Source organism: Musa acuminata, chromosome BXJ1-6 (assembly GCF_036884655.1).
Source record: "Musa acuminata AAA Group cultivar baxijiao chromosome BXJ1-6, Cavendish_Baxijiao_AAA, whole genome shotgun sequence".
Classification (NCBI taxonomy): Eukaryota; Viridiplantae; Streptophyta; class Magnoliopsida; order Zingiberales; family Musaceae; genus Musa; species Musa acuminata.
Window position 1 is genome coordinate 40973268 of NC_088332.1, and position 22029 is coordinate 40995296.

General features: G+C 43.2%; 4 protein-coding genes across 5 annotated transcripts; 3 read left to right on the forward strand and 1 right to left on the reverse strand.

Annotated features, from left to right (window-relative positions):
• Positions 1 to 2336: 2336 nt before the first annotated feature.
• LOC135677840 (probable carboxylesterase 18) lies at positions 2337 to 3644 on the forward strand. The gene has a single exon (XM_065190248.1). It carries the CDS (start codon positions 2436 to 2438, stop codon positions 3510 to 3512), a length of 1077 nt encoding a protein of 358 aa, XP_065046320.1. The 5' UTR covers positions 2337 to 2435; the 3' UTR covers positions 3513 to 3644.
• Positions 3645 to 7650: 4006 nt separating this feature from the next.
• Positions 7651 to 8901, forward strand: LOC135677841 (probable carboxylesterase 18). The gene has a single exon (XM_065190249.1). It carries the CDS (start codon positions 7706 to 7708, stop codon positions 8738 to 8740), a length of 1035 nt encoding a protein of 344 aa, XP_065046321.1. The 5' UTR covers positions 7651 to 7705; the 3' UTR covers positions 8741 to 8901.
• A 4452-nt stretch (positions 8902 to 13353) lies between these two features.
• LOC135581163 (VQ motif-containing protein 31-like) lies at positions 13354 to 15094 on the forward strand. 2 transcript variants are annotated; one of them, XM_065188846.1, is made up of 2 exons: positions 13354 to 13513; positions 14468 to 15094. In XM_065188846.1, the coding sequence occupies exon 2, from the start codon at positions 14512 to 14514 to the stop codon at positions 15025 to 15027; it is 516 nt and encodes a 171-aa protein (XP_065044918.1). In that variant the 5' UTR covers positions 13354 to 13513; positions 14468 to 14511; the 3' UTR covers positions 15028 to 15094. The 2 variants fall into 2 exon arrangements, with proteins under 2 accessions (XP_065044918.1, XP_065044919.1); XM_065188847.1 differs by lacking the exon at positions 13354 to 13513 and adding an exon at positions 14222 to 14361.
• Positions 15095 to 15587: 493 nt separating this feature from the next.
• On the reverse strand, positions 15588 to 21819 carry LOC103989372 (single-stranded DNA-binding protein WHY2, mitochondrial). Its single transcript, XM_009408197.3, has 8 exons — positions 21665 to 21819; positions 20942 to 21036; positions 20727 to 20860; positions 20544 to 20636; positions 20265 to 20359; positions 20107 to 20180; positions 18096 to 18184; positions 15588 to 16094 (listed from the first exon to the last, which is right to left on the reverse strand). The coding sequence occupies exons 1-8, from the start codon at positions 21694 to 21696 to the stop codon at positions 15969 to 15971; spliced, it is 738 nt and encodes a 245-aa protein (XP_009406472.2). The 5' UTR covers positions 21697 to 21819; the 3' UTR covers positions 15588 to 15968.
• Positions 21820 to 22029: the final 210 nt, after the last annotated feature.

Below are 22029 nucleotides of genomic sequence, written 5' to 3' on the forward strand. Positions count from 1 at the left end.
CGAACGGGGACCCTTGGTGTTTGTTCGCTCCGAGCTCTCCCTTTGACCTGCGAACCTCCTACTGTACTTCGTCGAGACGTCGACAAACAAGGCGCAACTGGGCTCGCAGGGCGCTCGTTGGGGCCACAGATAGCGCCTCGGGTTCCAGGCGAGTCACCGGATGTCCTGCCCCTCGATTCCCAAGTTGGGCTGATCCGTCCTGAGGCGAAGTGGGGAGCTCGGGAAGTGGTGCATGAGTCCGGGTAGGGGACTCCCGCTGTTGCAGAGGCTGGGTCACATGTGGGGGCGTCGGTTGGGAGACGAGCAGGATGATAGTCTGCACCACGCCCGCCAGTGCTCGGACTTGGTGAGCGAGATTGTGGAAGGCTTCGGGCGAAACAGGCGGCGGGCCGACGGGGGCGTCGGGTGGTGACAAACCCGGGTCATTGAACAGCCGCCAGTAGCGCTCCGACGTTGTGGCGGGGCGTTCGTCTCGGAGTTCATCACGCAGGGGATGATCTTCCGGGGTGCTGACCGGACGCGACCCCATGGCTGCGGGTTAGCCAGAGTGGATCTGCTGATCACTCGACATTCAGGGCCCTCCTTCTAGCGCCAAAATGTTACGGGAAACAACTTTATGCCGTGGCCTCAGGGCCGACACGGCTTGGTTCGGGTCCGAATGCGCGGGGATCTTGCGCGGCATTCCTCGGGTCAGTTGGGGTGTCCGGTTGCGATGGTCCGATCGGGTCGTCGCGCCGGGAGTGAAGCTTTTCCGCAGCGCCGGGAAGATGGAACCCCGCCCTGGTACCTGCACACAGGTCGGGTCGGAAGCTCGGCCCGACCCCTCCGACGATCAAGTCAGATGATGTGGAAGGGAGTTTTTTAGTGGAGAAGTGTCCCCCCTTTCGTTTAGAACTCGGGGGTATTTATAGGGCAGTTTAGTGTTACCTAATGTGCCTGCTTGCGGGAGGCAGGATCGTACCTCTGATGGCGTCTGACATTGCCATTGGTGTTGCGTGGAGAACCGAACTGCCGCAGGGTATGGGCGAGCTTCGGTCGTCGTCCTCCTCTGCCTCGGTCAAGCGCGCGGGGCCAGACAACGATGAAGTCGTTGTATGAGTGCGGATGACGTCAGCACATGTCGAGTCAGCATTATTGCCCTCCTCCTCGAGCAGAGTGGCGCCTAGGTGAGGCTAACGTCGTGACACATCATGTCACCATTATTACCCCTATCACAACTGTTCTTGCTTTGCTCTTCAAATGCTGTTCAAATTAAGCTTCTTGAAAGCTCGACATATGCTGTTCTAATCAATCAAACCGAGGCCATAGCAGCCTCCCAAGATACAAAAGTCCTCGTTTTGACGATGAGGATTAAGGAGTGGCTGTCCGTTGATGTGAGTCCTACTCGTCAAACTTGTTCTGCTCGTGTGAATCTATTCTAAATCGCCCAACATTCTGCCTGCCTGTGTAGGGGTTGACGGTATGATGTTTGCCGCTTCTAACAAAGTGAGATAACCCCATGCATTGTTTCCTAGGGAGCTAAAAGATATAACAAATATTTATCATTTACTTAGTAGAATTTATATGCCACTTGATACATTTAATCACGCGTATTTATGGTCAGACTTATGAAACCAAAACACGAGAATGGTGGAGCGATGGTTTGGAAAAGTCAAGAAGTTGGCCTTTCTAAGAACAACCATTGAAAAGAAAACGTTTGAACAGACAACTTTTTTGTCCCTTCACATCAAAATTGGTTTTGCGTTTTTCGTGTGCATTGCAGTGATCTCACGGTTTCATTTGCTGATCGTTTGGTCAAACTGGCGAGGAAGGTTCCGTTCTGAATGCTGTGATGGAGTCATACGGAATCGACGACCAAAACCGACCTTTGCAGTCGACTTTGACGTCACCTCCGCATGCATGCACGAACGAAGCAGCAGTACACGAGTAGTTTACCGACTTGGGTGGCTACTTGTCGTGCAGTATCGTATGTTTCTATGAATTGGAATACATGGTCATGCACGTTTCCACATCTTGTGCTGTATACGTATGGCACTACAAAGACTTCACGTACAAGTGACGGATTGGCATGACACGGTTGGTCCACCACGTGTTACTCGATTTCCCACATGGGTAACGTATATATGACATCGAAGACGGAGCGGACGGGTTCACATTACTCACGGGGTCCCCACGTGTGTGTGAGAGAGAGAGAGGATATCACAGTGTTGGGGACGGAATGTATTATACTTCTGTTATCATTTTGACTATATAAGCGTCGGATTTCGTACGTTCGTGTAACACGTGACGTCGTGACGTCACCTCATTCGTTCTCTCCCTGTCTGTCTCTCGCTCGCAGTCCATATATCGGTGCTCGATTCCTCTCGTCTCATCCAACTCGCTCTCTCGCGGCTCCCGAGCTCTTCACCCGAGACGAGCTCGGCTAAACAGCAGAAATGTCGCCCGCCGCAGTGGCTCCCCCCCTCTCGCGCACCAAGCGGTTCGTCATCGCCGCCGTTTCCGCCATCAACGACGCCGCTTGCCGCTCCGACGGCACCGTCAACCGCCGGCTCGTGTCGCTTCTCGACGCCCGGGTCGCCGCCTCCGCCAAACCCTTTCGTGGCGTCCGCACTGCCGACGTCCCCGTTGACCTCTCCCGTGATCTGTGGTTCCGACTCTTCGTCCCCTCTTCCGTTTCTGACGGCGAACGGCTTCCCGTCATCGTCTTCTTCCACGGAGGCGGGTTCGCCTTCCTGTCCCCCGACTCCTACCTCTTCGACGACGTGTGCCGCCGGATCTGCCGCACGGTCCACGCTGTCGTGGTATCCGTCAACTACCGCCTCGCGCCGGAGCACCGGTGCCCGGCGCAGTACGAGGACGGGGTTCACGTGCTCCGCTTCCTGGAGGACGGCGGCCTCTTGTACGCTGACCCGTCCGCTGCAGATCTTGCCGACCTATCCAGCTGCTTCCTCGTGGGCGATTCCGCCGGCGGAAACATCGTCCACCACGTAGCCCGGCGCTGGGCAGCGGACGCCGACGGCGGGTGGAAGAGGCTGCGACTGGCGGGAATGGTGCTGATCCAGCCCTACTTCGGTGGCGAGGAGCGCACAGAGGCTGAGCTGAGGCTGGTCGGTGCACCGCTGGTGTCGGTGGAGAGGACGGACTGGCTGTGGCGGGCGTTCCTTCCGGAGGGAGCGGACCGGGACCACGAGGCGTCGAACGTGTTCGGGCCGAGGGCGGTGGGGGAGCTGGAGGAGGCTCTGCCGGCGGCGATGGTGGTGGTAGGGGGCTTCGACCCGCTGCAGGACTGGCAGCGGAGGTACTGCAAGGGGCTGAGGGCGAGGGGCAAGTCGGCGCGGCTGGTGGAGTACCCGGAGGCCTTCCACTCCTTCTACTCCTTCCCTGATCTGAAGCAATCCACAGTGCTCATGGAGGAGATCAAGAGCTTCGTCGACAGCCACCGACCTCGGAAGGAGGAGGACAGAGAACGAAGTGGTGGTGGTGACAAGCACTGTAATATTGAAGAGTGGTAGTTGTTTATTGAGTGTAGATAACAGTAATTGTGATTGCACAGTATTTGGTTATTGTATGTGCCATATCCCACAATGCTTTTTAATATGTACAAAAAATATTAGCTGGTTTTTTATACAAAAATAAAATTTTATTTATTGGAACAAACTTAATTGGTACCATCTCTTTTTTTGTTTTTGATATAAACGAGATGAAAGGATTCAGAAAGATGTGAGTCGACTGTTTGTATCAGTCGTCGATAAAGATAAAAAAAAGGTTTTTAATTTTGTGTTACTGAAACAATGACAATAATTGTAGGACCAGAAGGTAGACACAATCCTCACAGACTACTGCATGCCGGAGATGACTGGTTATGACCTCCTAAAGGCTGTCATGGTATGAAAGCTGTGCAGAACAATCTGCATTCTGCCTCATCTTCCTGCTAATCATGTCTACATCTTACACTTCAGGAACAGAGCTGCCAAAAACCCATTCCTATGATCGTAATGTCATCAGAAAACGAGCCACAGAGAATCAACAGGTTTGTATCTTCCTTCCACACTTCTTTGGATGCCGTTCACTGCAAAGACGAAATCTGCTGAATGCACCATCATCATTTAAGCTGTCAACAAACCAAACATTAGTCTTGTCTGGGCATCCATCCGATATTTCATGCCTTGCTTCTATTTCTTTCTTTTTCCTGGTCAAAGAAACCAATGATTTGTGCATTGCTGAATGAGATGTGCCCATTCTATTGCCGGGAGAGACGATATGTTTCTTCTCCAAAACTAAATGATCATGCGTGTGTGTTCAAATTAGGTGCCGAGCTATTGGAGCCGAGGATTTCATCATCAAACCTCTCCAAACTAATGACGTTCTGAGACTGAGAAGCTACGCTAGAACAGGACTGCTGCCGCCGCCGCCATCGTTGTCTTCCAAGGAGGGCACCAAGAGGAAAATGACAAGCGAGTTGCGGCACCCTTGTGTGTTCGCCGGAAGCTCGCCTACTCTTTGCTCACACTTCTGAAGCATTTAGTGTTTACACTCCTTGTGTTGAGTAAGTTACTGTGATTCACATTCTCAATACCATCGAACTTCTGGAATGCAGGAAGTTTTCATCCCGATTTGGAGTAATTCTCTCATAGGTTTGGTCGCCTCTGGGATTGTACCATCTTCTCCATCAACCCTGCCGCCTACTCTACTGAGTAACAAAGGTACAACACCGTGTACTGCCTGCTTCGTTCCTTGGTCATGCACTCTTGCCTGACCCGAAGTCCTTTACTTTCGGCTATCTTGATGAGAAGTTCGTTGACACCGGTCTTACGAAGTTCCTTGACCTTTGCCCTTCAGCCTTATTTCGGTACTTGGAGTTTGCCTCTGAATGCTCCACCTCCTCGGTCCTTTCACGACCAAGCGCTCTCCCTCCATGAGAGCAAGGGATCAATGACTTTCACGGAAGTCCTACCTCTGCGGTACCATGGTGCTGCCATGCCCATGGCCCTACTATCCGTCGCCTCACATCTGCATCCTTTTTCTTCACGATCAGTAGATATGTCTCTGTGGCACTCCTCTGAGTCCACTTCCATTCTAACTGATGCTTGATTTTGGATAGCTAAGTCCCTCTAGACTTGTCGTCGCTTTCTCGCCCCTTTCGACCCCCTGCTTCAACACCTCGGTGTTCTCCAAGCAGATCCCTTTGGTCGATGGGAAGACAGACTGCAACTCCCATGCATGGCCTCTGCCATCACGTTATAGGGTTTGCACTGATTCTGTTCTCCTTAGCTTCCTTGGTAGCAACGTTCGCTTACTCGACCTTGTCCTCTGACTTGTCGGGCTCCCTTAAGCGAATATGGGCTCTGGAGCAGTCTAACTCTCCAGCTACTTCGATCATACCTCTGCATGATCAAGTCCCTCCCATGGGACTCACTGGTACTTGCATTCGAACTTTTTCCATTGGTGGAATACAGCCTCCATATGCTGATGACCAAGGCTTTATCCGATGCAAAATTCGATGCACACACGAAAGACCCTTATATTGTAATTACTATGTAATGCCTACCACGCGTTCTCGAGTGAGTTTGTTTGCTTGTGGTGTTAGTGGTGATAAGTTGTATTATAGTGATGAAAAGTACTTATGAATGGTTGAGTACAATGATTTATTTATACAGTTGAGGATTTTTCTCAACTATCCTATGAGATTTCGTCATGCAGTTGAGGAAATTTTTATCTGTTATCATGGCCCCCGCATGATTGAGCTCCTGTCAAGGATGCCAATCTTGTAACGATGTAACGAAAATAGTTTACGAGCGAGAGGCTTCATGAGTGAGTCTGCTAGTTGATCAGCCGTATGGATGTGAGAAACACATAGTTGATGTCTAACAACTTACTCTCGCACGAAATGAAAAATCGATTATAATATATTTCATGCGTGAATGGAAAACCGGATTGACACATAGATATGTAGCTCTAATATTATCACAATATATTGTAGGAGGAAAGATAGAGTTGACGTTGAGTTTCTTGATAGGCGAAGAGGAGTGGCGTCGTTGCTTGTTGGAGTTGGTGCGACAGTGGTAGAGCTCGAGAACTTTGGAGGTCGTCTAAGCTATGGCTTAAAAGGCTAGTTGTTGGTGACGCTGCACCTGAGCGGTGGATTTGACAGTAGCTCTGGGGCTGGTGCGACAGTGGTAGAGCTCGAGGACTTTGAAGGTCATCTGATGGCTTCGCTGTCTAAGCTATGGCTTAAAAGGCTAGTTGTTTGTGGCGTTGCACTTGAGCGGTAGATTTGACAGCAGCGGTCAGTGAAAAAAGAAGGATAAACCTTGTTCTAAGGCAATATGACTCTGATACCATGATAAGTTGTATTGTAATGATGAAAAGTACTTATGAATAGTTGAGTACAATGGCTTATTTATACATATGGGAAGGAAGGATTTTCCTTAACTATCCTACGAGATTTCCTCGTGCAGTTGAAAAAAATCTTTATCTGTTATCAAGTAGATGGATCATCTGCTATTCAACTGTTCTTGCTTTGCTCTTCAAATGCTGTTCAAATTAAGCTTCTTGAAAGCTCGACATATGCTGTTCTAATCAATCAAAGCGAGGCCATAGTAGCCTCCCAAGATACAAAGTCCTCGTTTTGACGACGAGGATTAAGGAGTGGCTGTCCGTTGATGTGAGTCCTACTCGTCAAACTTGTTCTGCTCGTGTGAATCTATTCTAAATCGTCCAACATTCTGCCTGCCTGTGTCGGGGTTGACGGTACGATGTTTGCCGCTTCTAACAAAGTGAGCTAACCCCATGAATTGTTTCCTAGGGAGCTAAAAGATATAACAAATATTTATCATTGACTTAGTATAATCTATATGCATGTTATTCGTTTATTAACTACTTGATATATTCAATCACACGTATTTATGGTCAGATTTATGGAACCAAAACACGAGAGAGAATGGTGGAGCGATGGTTTGGCAAAGTCAAGAAGTTGGCCTTTCTAAGAACAACCTTTGAAGAGAAAACGTTTGAACACACAACTTCTTTTTTGTTCCTTCACATAAAATTGGTGTTGCGTTTTTCGTGTGCATTGCAGTGATCTCACGTTTTTATTTGCTGGTCGTTTGGTCAAACTGGCAAGGAGGGTTCTGTTCTGAATCTTATGATGGCGTCATACGGAATCGTCGGCCCCAACCGAACTTTGACGTCCAACTTCCTCATGCATGCATGCACGAAGCCTCAATACACGAGTAGTTTACCGACTGGGTGGCTACTTGCCATGCAGTATCGTATACTTGTATGAATTGGAATACATGGTCATGCGTGTTTCCTCTCTTGTGCTGCATCCATACGGCACTGCAAGACTTCAAGCACACGTGACGGATTGGCATGACACGTTTGGTCCACGGCGTGTTACTCGATTTCGTACTCGGGTATCGTGTGAAACGTCCAGGACAGAGCGGAAGGGTTCGCATAAGTCACGGGGGCCCACTTGTGAGAGAGAGAGGATGTGACAGAGTTGGGGACGGAATTTATTGCAGTTCTGTTACCATTTTGACTAAATAAGCGTCGGATTTCGTATATTGGTCTACCACGTGACGTCACCTCATTCGTGCTCTCTCGCAGTCCATATATCCGAGCTCGATTCCTCTCGTCTCCTCCAACTCGCTCTCTCGCGGCTCCCGAGGCCTTCACCCGAGACGAGCTCTTCTAAACGGCAGAAATGTCGCCCGCCGCAGTGGCTCCCCCCCTCTCGCGCACCAAGCGATTCGTCATCGCCGCCGTTTCCGCCATCAACGACGCCGCTTGCCGCTCCGACGGCACCGTCAACCGCCGCCTTGTGTCGCTCCTCGACGCCCGTGTCGCCGCCTCCGCCAAACCCTTTCGTGGCGTCCGCACTGCCGACGTCCCCGTTGACCTCTCCCGTGATCTGTGGTTCCGACTCTTCGTCCCCTCTTCCGTTTCTGATGGCGAACGGCTTCCTGTCATCGTCTTCTTCCACGGAGGCGGGTTCGCCTTCCTGTCCCCCGACTCCTACCTCTTCGACGACGTGTGCCGCCGGATCTGCCGCACGGTCCACGCCGTCGTGGTATCCGTCAACTACCGCCTCGCGCCGGAGCACCGGTGCCCGGCGCAGTACGAGGACGGGGTTCACGTGCTTCGCTTCCTGGACGGCGGCGGTCTCTTGTACGCTGACCCCTCCGCTGCTGATCTTGCCGACCTATCCAGCTGCTTCCTCGTGGGCGACTCCGCCGGCGGAAACATCGTCCACCACGTAGCCCGGCGCTGGGCAGCGGACGCCGACGGCGGGTGGAAGAGGCTGCGACTGGCGGGAATGGTGCTGATCCAGCCATACTTCGGTGGCGAGGAGCGCACAGAGGCTGAGCTGAGGCTGGTCGGTGCACCGCTGGTGTCGGTGGAGAGGACGGACTGGCTGTGGCGGGCGTTCCTTCCGGAGGGAGCGGACCGGGACCACGAGGCGTCGAACGTGTTCGGGCCGCGGGCGGTGGAGGAGCTGGAGGAGGCTCTGCCGGCGGCGATGGTGGTGGTAGGGGGCTTCGATCCGCTGCAGGACTGGCAGCGGAGGTACTACAAGGGGCTGAGGGCGAGGGGCAAGTCGGCGCGGCTGGTGGAGTACCCGGAGGCCTTCCACTCCTTCTACTCCTTCCCTGATCTGAAGCAATCCACAGTGCTCATGGAGGAGATCAAGAGCTTCGTCGACAGCCACCGACCTCGGAAGGAGGAGGACGGAGAATGAAGTGGTGGTGGTGACAAGCACAGTAATATTGAAGAATGGTAGTTGTTTATTCAGTGAAGATAACAGTAATTATGATTGCACATAATTCCTTTTAATGTATAAAAAGATATGAGCCGGCTGTTTACACAAGTTATTCATCATAAATAAAGCTTTTTTTTTTATTGAAGCAAACATAATTGATGCGATCTCATCTTTTGTTTCTGATAGAAACGAGAAAGATGTGAGTTGACTATTTATACCAGTTGTGAACATAAATAATTTTTTTTATTAAAACAAATATAATTATTGTGATCTCATTTTTGTTTCGGATAGAAATGAAACGAAAGGATTCCAAATATATGGGCGCTTCCTTCTCAAAGAGTACATGTTTGACAAAATCCAAATGCAGATGATACAAGTGACGTAGAGCCGATGGATTAATTTGAGACGTAGTTAGAAGTTGATATTAATTTTAAGAGCAATATTGAAATATCAAATGATCTTCCAACCCGTCCAAGGTTTATTATTCTGGTGGTGACTTATCTTAAGATGTCTACCTACAAATGCAAGTAAAATTAAGCGAGACGTGACATGCAAGGAGCTTATTCTTCTCGCGGGCCGCACGAGAGAAAGATTGTCGGATGGCCGCCAAACTTGTACTCAAGTAAAACGTGCGACTTGTGGACGCATGCGTCCATGAATAGAGGAGGTCTGGTTCACGTCCCGACTTTAGTCAGGATTTAGCTTACCGGAAGCTGACTTGGCCAACGACAAAGGGATAGCAGCGTATTCGCACGCCGATATCACCACACGTGGTGAGTTAAGTCGTTCCATGAAAGCGGGCGTGTGTTCCCGTCGATGGACGGGTTCAAGTAATGTATCACACACTGTCGAAGAAAAAGGACGAAACAGCATTCTCTAACCAACGTATGTCGATAACATTCACGTAGGAGATCTAATTTGATTTGCATACGAGAGGTAAAGCAGAACTTTAGAGATGGAAATATCAATGACCATCTCACTTTGACCACTAGTCATTCGAATCATATGACAGGAGGATACATATAGGGTTGTCTATCATTTCACGTTCTATGAAGCATGGTTTGACATTGCATGTGATCTCAAGTGTGTGGTCGCCAATGTTGTGCTGTTCCTATGATGCTTGATTGATATAAAGATGCCAAGTTACTTCTGTTCTTGATTTTGAAACTGATAGTTTTGATTTCTATACAAACGGTTCAAATCATCAAGCTAGTTTGATTCCAATTCGAATCGAACTATGGTCTGTTAATCCAAGATGATGGAGTTGTATTCAAATCATTTCTACTCACTATGCACACACGAACATTCTCATCTAATTCCAACTCATAAACTATATGGAATTACTTGCTCTCACACATCTATCAATTATGTTGTGGAACACACAAACTCGTTGAAACTTCGTTATCCTTTCTCTTTCGAGAACAAATCATCAGGTGAAGAAGTTTGAACAGGAAGGTGGTTTAGCAAAACGTGTACAACAATCATTAAGCATCGTAAGAGACAATTCTAACTCTTGAAACCAAGTCGATTTAGTACGCACGCAACTTCTATTCCATGACCAGTGCAAGTAAGCTAAGCTGCTCCCCCAATGTATTCGTATGCCCCACTTCCGAACCAATCACCCATAGGTCAACCATGGTTGGGGTCGGTCGTCACGTCGTTCGTGACTTGAGTCGAAGTTCGTGATCCTAATTTTGGTGTGCATGCAGTGCTGCTGTCGTTAGATTAGGTGGTCGTTCGGTCAAAGTCGTGTTCTGAAAACTGCGATGGAATCGTATGCAATCGATCGACAATACCAATCCAACTTTGCATTAGAGCCTTATTTCGTCTCCCACGTCGTCGATAGGGCGTGAGTTGAGTACGAGGAGGTGAAGCACACGTTAAGTGGGGATCGAGATCGATATCGATGTGTGTCTCTGAGTTGGAGGTTGTGGCGAGATCGATGTCGACACACGTTAACTCGGTTCGTTTTGATCATATTTGACCGGGCGTCGTTGACTTCTGTCGGGTTGACGCCATTGCTCTTTCTCGTTACCCCATTTATGATCTCAAATTTCTTCTCCTTCTATGTTGTTTGATAACTTAGCTTTTTTACTCTTTCTTTTAATTGTTTAAAATTATTAAAATAATTATTATTAATGATAAAAAAAAAGCTAAAATAAGATTTCATAAAAATTATAAATAAAAAATTAAATACTTTTAATTACTCTTTTCTATACGAATCTTAATAATGGACAAAACATAAGAAGAACTCTTCCTTCTCCTCAAGATTAATTCGTATATTATAAATAATGATCTTTTTTATAATTTTTTATAAAATATTTTATTTGAAAATTTAATAGAAAATCACTTGATTTAGACTTTCGCTATAGAGTAACCCAATTTAGGGTTTTTTTTTTCCTCCTTGAGGGCAATATTCAACTCTTTGATGATTGTAATGATTGGACCTAAATTTTACCCAATAATTTAAATTTATAACAATTGATGCTACCAAACAAATATAACTAAATTTTACCCCCAAAAAAAACTTTCGCTAATGATAAAACATTTATAAACTAACAGCCAAGATTTCTTGCATTTAATGTACCAAGAATATGATAAAATATCAAAGAATAATAATTTAATACTATTTCATTTTATTATTTTACTAAAAATAATCATCAAAATGGTAGTTTTGGGCAAACTACCATTATTATTCAAAAAATATATCTAAGCAGTAAAATGATAACTACAAGAATTAATTATGAAAATTGTATTATTACATGTATATGTTGCTTAAATAATATTATAGTCTACAGTATAGAGGGACACATATTGTAGTGCTCTTCATTAATCTGCAGTAAATGTTTTGTCAGTAACACATATAACTCATTTAGATTCTTACAAAAATCTTAAACTGTATTTTTTTTATATTATTTTCTAGTGCAAATATTTATCGTAAAACATGCTAAAAGCAAATCAAATACTTAAAATAAAATTTAATTCGTTAATACATCAAAAAAATCATGTAAAATAATTTATAATAAGTTTATGTTGAAAATTATAAGAATTGACTCATTTTAAACAACAAATAATTGGAGTAAAATATATTCTATGCATTTTAAATTTAGTTATTATTATTTTCCCTTATATTAAAAGGAAACTAATGAAGGATCGACCAGATACTTTTGCCAAAATATTCTAATTTCTAGATTCTTGATTTCTAATCTTTAATACTGATTTATTAATTAGAGATATTCTCAATGAAATAATTGTAGTAGGCATAAAATTTATAATTATATATTTGTTATACAAAAAATCTTGACATTTAGAATCAAAATCAAATAATAATATATTAAATTTACGATGTATACCTTTCAATATTATTCAATAAATCCTTATCTAATATATAGGCATATCACCATTCGATCCAAAAGTTACAACGATACAAATAAAAACTAGACTTGCATTATCCTTTGTTCTTATCGATGCATTAGGGACCAAAAAAGATTAAGAATTGATCCGTAATCTCAATAACTAGTTAATTCATTCTTAAGATTTCATGTCTTTACAGCAAAAAAATTTAGGATAATAATTAGGAAAGTCTCTGTTAAAATTATCTCCTAATGAATCCTATTATAATTAGACTTTCTTTATATTGATAGATAATAATTATCAAATTTTAATTAGATCTATAATATATCTTACGTATGACCACATAATATAATAAATAGTATTTTAAATTTTGTTAATTTACATAAATCAAGAGAGTGTCTTAATACTATCAATTTAATTTAGAATAATTCTTGAAAAAGATAGATTTTAGAAACTCATAATTTTTTTTTAATTGATTGCCACATCACAATGAAACCTCTTAGTGTTTTTGCTTGCTTTTCTTATGTCAACGTCATTCCACTTACTAATAAATTATATATAATGCATAAGATAATGTCACAATTATTAAGTTCCTTAGTTAGTGGACATTCATCTCTTTTGTGTGTGATAGGATATCTAATACATACCACTAAGCTAAAATTTTTAAGTTCAAATATAATAATAATATATTCATCAAATTTTAATATAGATCTAATTCACAGAACATATCAAAACATTAAGCGATCGGCACCTTAGCATCATATGATCAATACTTTAGTACCATATGATCGACATTGTTAGGATGACACCCGAATACTATATAGTCGATACCTTACTATGATCTATACCGAAACCTTACCACATAGTTTACATGTGATTGGCACATGATATTGACTTTTGACTTGGGATTTATCCATGATATTACAACAACGACATCCTTTCTGATTTGTCCCAAACGGTTTTATATCGATATTTAAAACGACTTCTTCCTTCATCCCAAATTATGAAGTCTTTATCTGCTTGGGTTTGACTTAACAAACCGAGTATATATGGAGCCCATCCTCTCGAATCTATCATTACTGTTTTGACTCTTAACAAACCCAACCTCTGAAATCTGTCATCGATCCTTCCCGCTTCTTCTGTCTTTGCTGACTCGGTCCCCTTTTACTAAATATGTCTAAATTAGATACTTCGACGCAAACAGACTGACTGCCCCCCACGCTTCATTTCTCTCCTTCCAAGATGGAATATCAGATTCCTTTAGATCTTTCACGGACGCCAACACAATGCCCCTCTGCTTCGATGCCGAGCTCTTGGTTTCCATCGACGATGACCAGTTGTTGAAGAAGAAGAAGAAGAAGCAGAAGCAGAAGGTGGCGGAGTGAGGGCTCGCACAAGGTATTCCGCTGTTCGATCATAAAAAGGTTTTGGATGGTTCGTTTCGTTTCGTAGTTTCACCATTTTATTCGAATTAATCACACGATGGGTTTTGGGTCCATGAAATCAGATGAGATGTCTTCACACTTGGTGTCCATAGGATTTGGCATCGACAACTCTTTGATCTGAATGACTCAGAGTTGTCTTATTTGCGTTCCATTATTTTGTATGGAGGGGTTCTGATCCCACATACAACAACAACAACAACACTTGTCGTGGGTTCCGTGAAGGTCCTTCTAGCGCAAGTAAATGTTGAGTGGAGTTCGAGTCATACACGGAAAGCCATCTCTTTTGAGCCAGTGTGTATCAATCAGTTTGAAACCTTGCTCTTTCCTCGATCCCTTTCCCTTTCGTTCCCATCTTACTCACCACATACAAGAACTGAAACGAGCTCACCAACATGTAACCTCTCCAGATTTGGTCCTCTCTCTCTCTCTCTCTCTCTCTCATTCTCCATAAATATAAGATGCTACCAGATGGATGTATATTAATTAAGCTAACCCACTTTTTCGTAATTATTCATGGTTAATCAAACCGGAAAAAGGAGTCCCTTGTTTTGACAGATGAAGACACCTTCCTACAGATCTTGCACGATTAATCCAGCATTTCTAATGCCATGACATGCATGGTGAACGTAATTATAGAGGTGCACGTAGTTTTTTTTGCTTTGTCTAAAGGGGGGGAGGTATGTATGAGGAGTTCATATCTTTGTGGCCTTTCCTCTGGTACGTGCTAACACTCGGAATAGAAATCATTAGCCAAACCAAGTAGTTGAAGTGGCGACACTGAGAAATACGTATAGATCACATGTATGCGTTTCATTTTTCTATCGAGTGTAATAGGAAAAATCTTCCCAACTTACACGTGAGAAGAAGTGATTGATTTCCTCTTATATATCTTTCCTTGTGCATGCAGACACCACCCCAAGCCGATTGCTTCACGCAACGAAGCGTCCCTCCATGGAGAAGCCACAAGCTGGGTCGGCAGCGCAAGAGTGCACCGCTCCCTCCACCACCTTCGTCCGAGCCGACGCCACCACCTTCAAGGAGCTCGTCCAGCGGCTCACCGGCCCCAACGAGCGCGACGGAGCCCACCGCCCGGTCGTCGCCCCCGCCCCTCCTTCCTCCCCCACCAAGCTCTCCGGGCTCAAGCGGCTTCACGAGCGCAGGCAGCGCTCTCGGCCGAAGCTCACCATCCTCAAACCGGGTTCCACGTCCAAGCCCCCTACCCCTGCCGTGCTGTCGCCTTCCGTGACGGGAGCCTCTGCGTCGCCTTCTGCTGACTTCGCCGGACTCAACATATGCGAGCACAAGGGCGTCGACGGGGCTGACGAGTTGGACGAAGAAGAGGAGGAGAGGGCCATCAAAGAGAGGCGGTTTTACTTGCACCCGTCGCCCAGGTCTCGATCCCGGAATCCCGAACCTGAGCTGCTGCCTTTGTTTCCACTGACCTCCCCCGGGTCTCACCAATCCTGAGAACTGCACATTTAGTCACTGTGATTTAGACTTCTTTGAATGTGATATTACAGACATGTTTTCTTAATTTCCTTTTTTGCCACACAGAATAAAATTGTCTTCAAAGATAAATTATAAATAATGGTTAGACAACACTGTAATTTATGGCTTAGGTTTTAAGTTGTGACCATCATTAATATATATGATGTGTGAAAGTAACTAACCTTTAGTTCATTCCATATTCCATCTTGTACTACACATCTTGCGCTTCGTCGTCAACCTTAAGATCGAACAGTTTCCTCATCACCGTCTCCCACCCGAAGCTTCCTCCGCAAGCCTCCCAGCTTGGGAAGGCCACAATCAAGCCTTGCCTTCTTCTCAAGCTTCTTCCGGATAAAGATTTGTTCCACTGCCGACGGTATGCGCTGCCACTCCATGACCGGCCCAAGAGAAGCAGCTCCAAAGACAAAAGTTTCCGGTCCTGTGATCTGGACGATGCACAATTAATTCTTGAGGCAACACAAGAAGAAGCTGCCAAATCTAACTACACCATACAACATTGGAATAGAACCATCAATATATATACCAGAAATATAGCATTACTCCTATCATCCATTCTCAATAGCAATGAAGCAGTAGTTAACTTCAGCAATTTAAGTTTGATGCAAAAAGCTTTAGATCTGAGATATGCCTGTTTGTCCTCTCAAGCATGACACAGTTTTCTGCAGATCACACAAAAAGTTTTTTGCAGGTCCAGTTGGCAGCCACAGTTTAAGACAAGTTGCAGTTAGGGAGATCCAATCCAAAACATAAAACACCATTCCCGTGAACCACATCCCATTGTCCAACAAGTTCAAACATCAAACTCAGCATCCAGCAGTGGGAGTTTTACACCGACAAGTGTTCAGCACCATCGTTTCTTTACTGCCAGAGAAGGCTATGCCGGAAAACCGAGCTCTGATTTACCTTCCCCACTCGAGAGATGGATCTGGCCGCTCCTCAATCTGCTCTTTTGGAGTATGTGTTGCGGTGCTTGGCGGTTGTGGGCTTGCAGCCTGGGTCCAACCCATGATATGCGGCAATACATACTACGAAAAAGCAACATTGGGTCAAATACAACCAAGAATCCTAATTTGTTTTAACAATTAATAGGCATGCAGCAATCTTCAAACAATCTCAACCAGTATCTTGTGCAGTTATCATTCATATTAGAAACACCATAACCAACTTGTATCAAGGTATAAAATTTGCAGAGACTAATCTGATCGCAACGTTTTATTTGGTCAAACAACAATAACCAGTTTCTCTGGCCAGCCTATATACATTGATACTCACTACGCCCAGTATTGACATGAGCCTATTTTGTTTATTCCTTTTAGGAAAGTCATTTGCACACATCTCATGTTCAACACATGATAGACCAACATTACAAGACCAAAGATTAGATAACACAAACTATAAATACTTTATTGTTCATTTTAGATTACTTGTGTAAGCCAAGAACCAAATAAATTCCCTTACGACAAGCTATCTAGTAAAAGAAATAATGTTGCCTTTTGGACAGCACAAAGAAAACTTTAATCTTCAACCAAGAGCAGGCCAATGTCGAAATAGAATAATAAATCCCACTTCAAATTATTTATTTTTTACTTATCAACTATATAAACTGAACAGGAAAAGAATTATAGCAAACAGCAATGTGCATCAGCACAATGTTATTGCCATAATCTCCTGTCTTCTCACAGATCTCTGTAAGCATAATATGAATCTTTCATGAAATTTCAAAAGTAAACTCTTGCATTAATGATGCATGTTGCGAACACCTAAATTGTATCACTATGTCCACATCCAAGGATTGTTGTTTCATGTACTGAATCCGTGTCAGTCCCTGGGTGGACCATACGTATTGGTCAGTATCAGTACCGATGCAAGGTGCACCAGCACATAGGACAAAAGGACAAAAGGAAGGGGCGGTGTAGGAGGAGAACAAAGAAGAAAGGAAGAACGAAGAGGAAGGAAGAAGAGGAGGCATTGGAGGAAGAGGATGTGCTGGAAGAAGAGGAAGAGAAAGGAAGAAGAGAAACAGTGGAGGAAGAGTACAAAGGAAGAAGATGAAGTGGAGGAACTGTAACTATCAACGGCGCCGGCGATCAGCATGAACAGCTCACGGCAGTCGACGTCAATGGGCGAGAACAAGAGGTGAAAGGGCTCACATTCAGGCGAAGGGTGCTTGCAACAGTGAGTCCTAAAGTATGTTTATTTATCATTATTTTTTTAGTAGTTCGAACCAGACTGCCCGAACTGGAGGCTGGATCAGAATGTTCCTTGCCTCGCCTGTTTTTCACCTGGCAAAACATCAAACCTGTCAACATGTCCACTAAAATGGATAGTAAACTGAGTAACTTCAATCGGACAAGAATGAATCTAGTATAACATTTATGGACATCTCATGCATTTAGCTCTGGGATACCAACATCTGGCTTGTAAGTATGTACTCATAATAAGATCATCCCATTACAGAAGTAAATTAGACTGCACAAATTTGTGTCCAAACGTAGTTGAGCAAAAAGTGGTTGTAAAATGCAAATATTCATATTTGCTATTTAGAACTTCATGGATATGTAGATACAAGTTCAGGTCTATCCAAGTGTTTGGAAAGCAATGGGCACTGGAAGCAAGATTGCTGTCCACCATTTTAGGGAACCACCAAACAATAAAATAAATAAATAAATAAATAAACTGAGAAAGAATATATTATCAAAATCAGCAATTATGTAAATTCTATTTAATTCAAAAAAAGTATTTCTAATCCAAACTTCGTGCATAATGATTAAGCATACATGCATATGCATTCGTGAAGCGAGAAAAGAAACAGGCACGCAAAACCCACCATATCTTGGGGATTGGTTAACAGTAATGTGTGTTAAATATAAAATTCAGTCAACAAGAAATCTTGCAGAACTATAAAATAACTGGATAAACTTAAGTTCCATTAGTCTATGCTAGTCATAAGCACTTAACTTTGTGCACTGGCCAGGACCAAAATCGATCAATAAAAGGAACTGGAGTACCAATAACAAAAATCTTACACTTAACACTGTACGAATTGCTGTGAACTCAGCCTTTGTAACTGGAACAGAGAACCGCTCATTTGTCTTCTGGATGTTATTTACAACAGCTGTCCAAATCCTCAAAAAAATTATGGTGTTAGGACTTTGCAAAAAGAAGTTAAAAAAAAAAAACATACATTTCACTAACTGGCTTATCTAAAAGCAGACAACAGAACCAAATGCAATCATAATAGATAACATCCAAAATTTAGGAAAAGCAATCCTACTTCCCATCGAGAACTTCAGAAACTATAGGCAAACTTACAAAAGAGATCAGTCTAAATGTACATTCAGTGTGCCCCTTTTAAGTAAAAGACCAAGTTTCTATTGATCTCTTCAATTATAATTGCTCCAGACAATCACAATTTACCACACAAAGTGTAACTCAGTAGGTCGATCAATTTACCACTATTTTCTTTCATATTTTCATTCTAGACTTACAGAAGTAGACTAAACTTATAGAGTTAAGAGGCTTTTTCAAAACTGAAGGATTTGATAACTAAGACAACCTTATTTTCCACGTATGCAAACAATCATCTAGTGAACATAACGTCAGATAACTGCTCTTGTAAAAGGTCCAACAGATACTACTCAACAGTGCAAAATGTCAACTAGAATTGTATAGCATGAATGACACTCTCTTCTTGGAATCAAGCTATAGTCTCTTTGTAAATATGTTAACAGTACCCAACCAACCAATTTCACACTCTCTTTTCTTGGGATCAAGCTTTAGTCTTTCTTTTAAACATGTTCTTGGTAACCAACCAACCAATTTCCTTGTCGGGCTGACAGTGATAAAAAAATTTCCTGGAGGTCCTTTTCCAGCAACATAGATTTATTGAAATTGGCAGATTGCTTGAATTACAGGGGAGAAATTACAGTGCATAAGTAATAGAAATGAAATGCCGAATATCTGTCAACATACAAATTGTAAAGTTCATTACAGGTCAAGTCCTTCTGTACACATGCGCTCAAGAAGGATAAGCTATAATTTTGATGGCAATGCTATCAGGTCTGTTCTTTCAGTAAGTTGTGATCAACCAATCCAAGGAATTGGTTGAAAAATGTATAAAATATATTAACACCTTGAACTCAGTCACAATAAGATAATAACTAGCTGGAACTAACCAAAACAAATGAATATGGCAAGAAATGGCTGGGACCAACCAATTGATCGCTAAAAAAATATGAGGTAACATCCAACTCAAACTTGAGAGTATAAAACACCTACCTAAGTTAACTGCTTTCATCCACTCTATGAGACCCAACTCCTACAACCCACTTGCTACTGGGTTAATATTTTGGGATACTTTAAGTCAAAAGGGAGTTGAATTGGTTTTTTTTTGTTGGAGGGGAGTTGGGTGTGGCAAAGTGAGCATTAGGAAAATTTGCATCTTTGTTTTTGAAAATTCTAATTCCTAATTCTTAAAATAATCATTTTTCTTATCTTGATCCACAATACTATACTTTCGAATTTTGGTTTTGGAGCCCCCACAATGAATTATTTGAAATGCTCAACCATCATTAATTATCTTGGCAAGTAAATAATTGATAATCGATCTTTGAAGTATATAACTAACTAACTACATCTATGTTGTTCATTGCCAGACTAAATCTGGAAAAAGTTGCTTTGTATCAAAGAGGAGGGTGGCACAGAACTTCATTAAATCTCATGAACGTCCCCCAAGTAGTTGCTCTAAGTTAAAATCTAAATTAGAATAAACATCTGAATCAAAATCTTCACTAGCTCACCCTCTCCCAATGTTTTGGTAGGGTCAATTAGGAATTCATATGTGACTTGAGCAACATCCATAATCTTTTGTTATTGTAAAACAACATATCTCACAAAAAATTTTGTTCAAAATTAATTACGAGATGGCAAAGGCTAGAGTAAGTCATAAATATCAAAAAACCATTTCAGTATCACACATTTTCAACTCTGAAATGAATTACAGTTGCAAAGGAGACAAGCAATATACAGATGGCTTACAAAAGTTTAGAAGAATTCCAGTTTTATCTTTCATTGGGGAAATTGATAGTGATTTCTTCACCTGGCCTTCAAGGCTGCAACTCAGTTTAAAAGTGGATACATTAGAAAAGAAATATGCAAAAAAATGCAATCAACAATATATGATCAATCTGGAAAACCTTGATTTCATTGAGGGATCATGGAAAAATTCACAAGATTCAGCAGGTCCCAGGCCAATCAAGCTTCCAACTTCAGTAGGTGACAGAGCAAAGGCCTATTAGCAAGCAATGATCCCATAAATCAACAAACTATATCTAAAAGCATGTGGTTCAGCAAAACATATCTTCTAAAACTCAAACCTTATTTGGTTGATAATAGCTAGACAAATAAAACAACAAAGAAAAAAAAGGCTCAAATAAGAAAATAAATTCAGGAGTAATGAGGATGAAATTCTTTACCTGCTTCTTTTGCCAATCATACTTTCTTACACCAACGGCAGGCCAAAATGTCAAGATAACACAGCCTTTTTTATATACTCTAGAAACCCCAGACTGGTACAAAACAAAGGTCAGTTGACAGTTCAAATCAAGATCTACACCGAAACACAAAATATATAACTTCTGCAAACAAACAGCACATACATCCACTTCACGGAAAGTTGGAAGAACTGGTGACACTGACAAGGCAGCTTTTCCCTTATAAAGAGCGTATTCTGCCTTCCGTCTAACTGAGGAGCTTCCTGTAGGAGAAAATGGTGGTCTAACTGAGGAGCTTCCTGTAGGAGAAAATGGTGGTAAATCAATGCATTTGTCTGTTAAGTTGGAAAGGCAACCAGACTTCTGATTGAAATCCATACCATCATTCACAAGATCTGGTCCAGAAGTCGAAATACTATGTTGACTAGTCAACCAGAAAGAATCCTTTACATTAGTGGCTCTCTCCAGTATAGAGCTGCCAAGTTTACAAAGAAGTTCGAATAGATAGAACGACCAATTCACAGAAAAAAAAATCCATACATGTAACTGATTATATACTAGAGAATGCATACGCATAGCCAGAAATAACAGATAAACCGAGCTTTTAGATCATAAGCAAATAATAGCAGACTCGGTTCTTTTAGACAAAGGTACTACTAACACCATTACTCACATACAAAAGATTACTATGCTGACCAGCCAAACTTAGAACAAACCCGAACCTTCCCAGAAACTGGCCCATTTATCTTTGAACGCTTGACACTAAGATAACTCGTTCGCATCGATACCAACTACCATAGTGTGCAAACCTAAAACTATCATTTTACATTCACTAACACACAGAAGGCCATCAACTGGGTCATGCTTACCAAAAGGTGGGGATAACTAGTCCAGAACCCTTTCGTGTACTTGAGAGACCATTTGACGAACAGTTGGGTTACACAATGTGACAGATACCATTTCTCGTCAGATCTTTGTCATATTGCTGGAGGTCCCATATCAAAGATGAACGAGATCGAAGGGAGCTTCATTTCGTTTGGTGGGATTTAGCAGAGGAAAGAAGTCAGAACAAGACAATAGGGAAGAGGGAAGCATCGGATTACCTGCATGAGAGGAAGCGGGAGGTTCTTCTCATCGTTGCAGGAATTAGGGCACCGAGGGGTTGGAGCCGTCCCGAGGTTTAGGAACGCTGGAAATGCCGGCGGTGCTTATTAAGACACAGGATTATTTTGCGGGACACGAAAGGGCGGTCAGGAATCCTGACCGTCTGATTCTTATCAACGATTTGATTATTACTTAAGAAAACCACGAAACAACACACGATAGGTCTGGAGAACTAGGTGCCGATCACGAAACAGCGAACACGAGTTTCCTCCAACGCTGATCTTTGAGCCTATGTCGTGCGGTCCCCACAGAAGAGGTAAAGCATGGCGTGGCAGGTCACATGGGGTCGTCGCTGTCTCGCCCC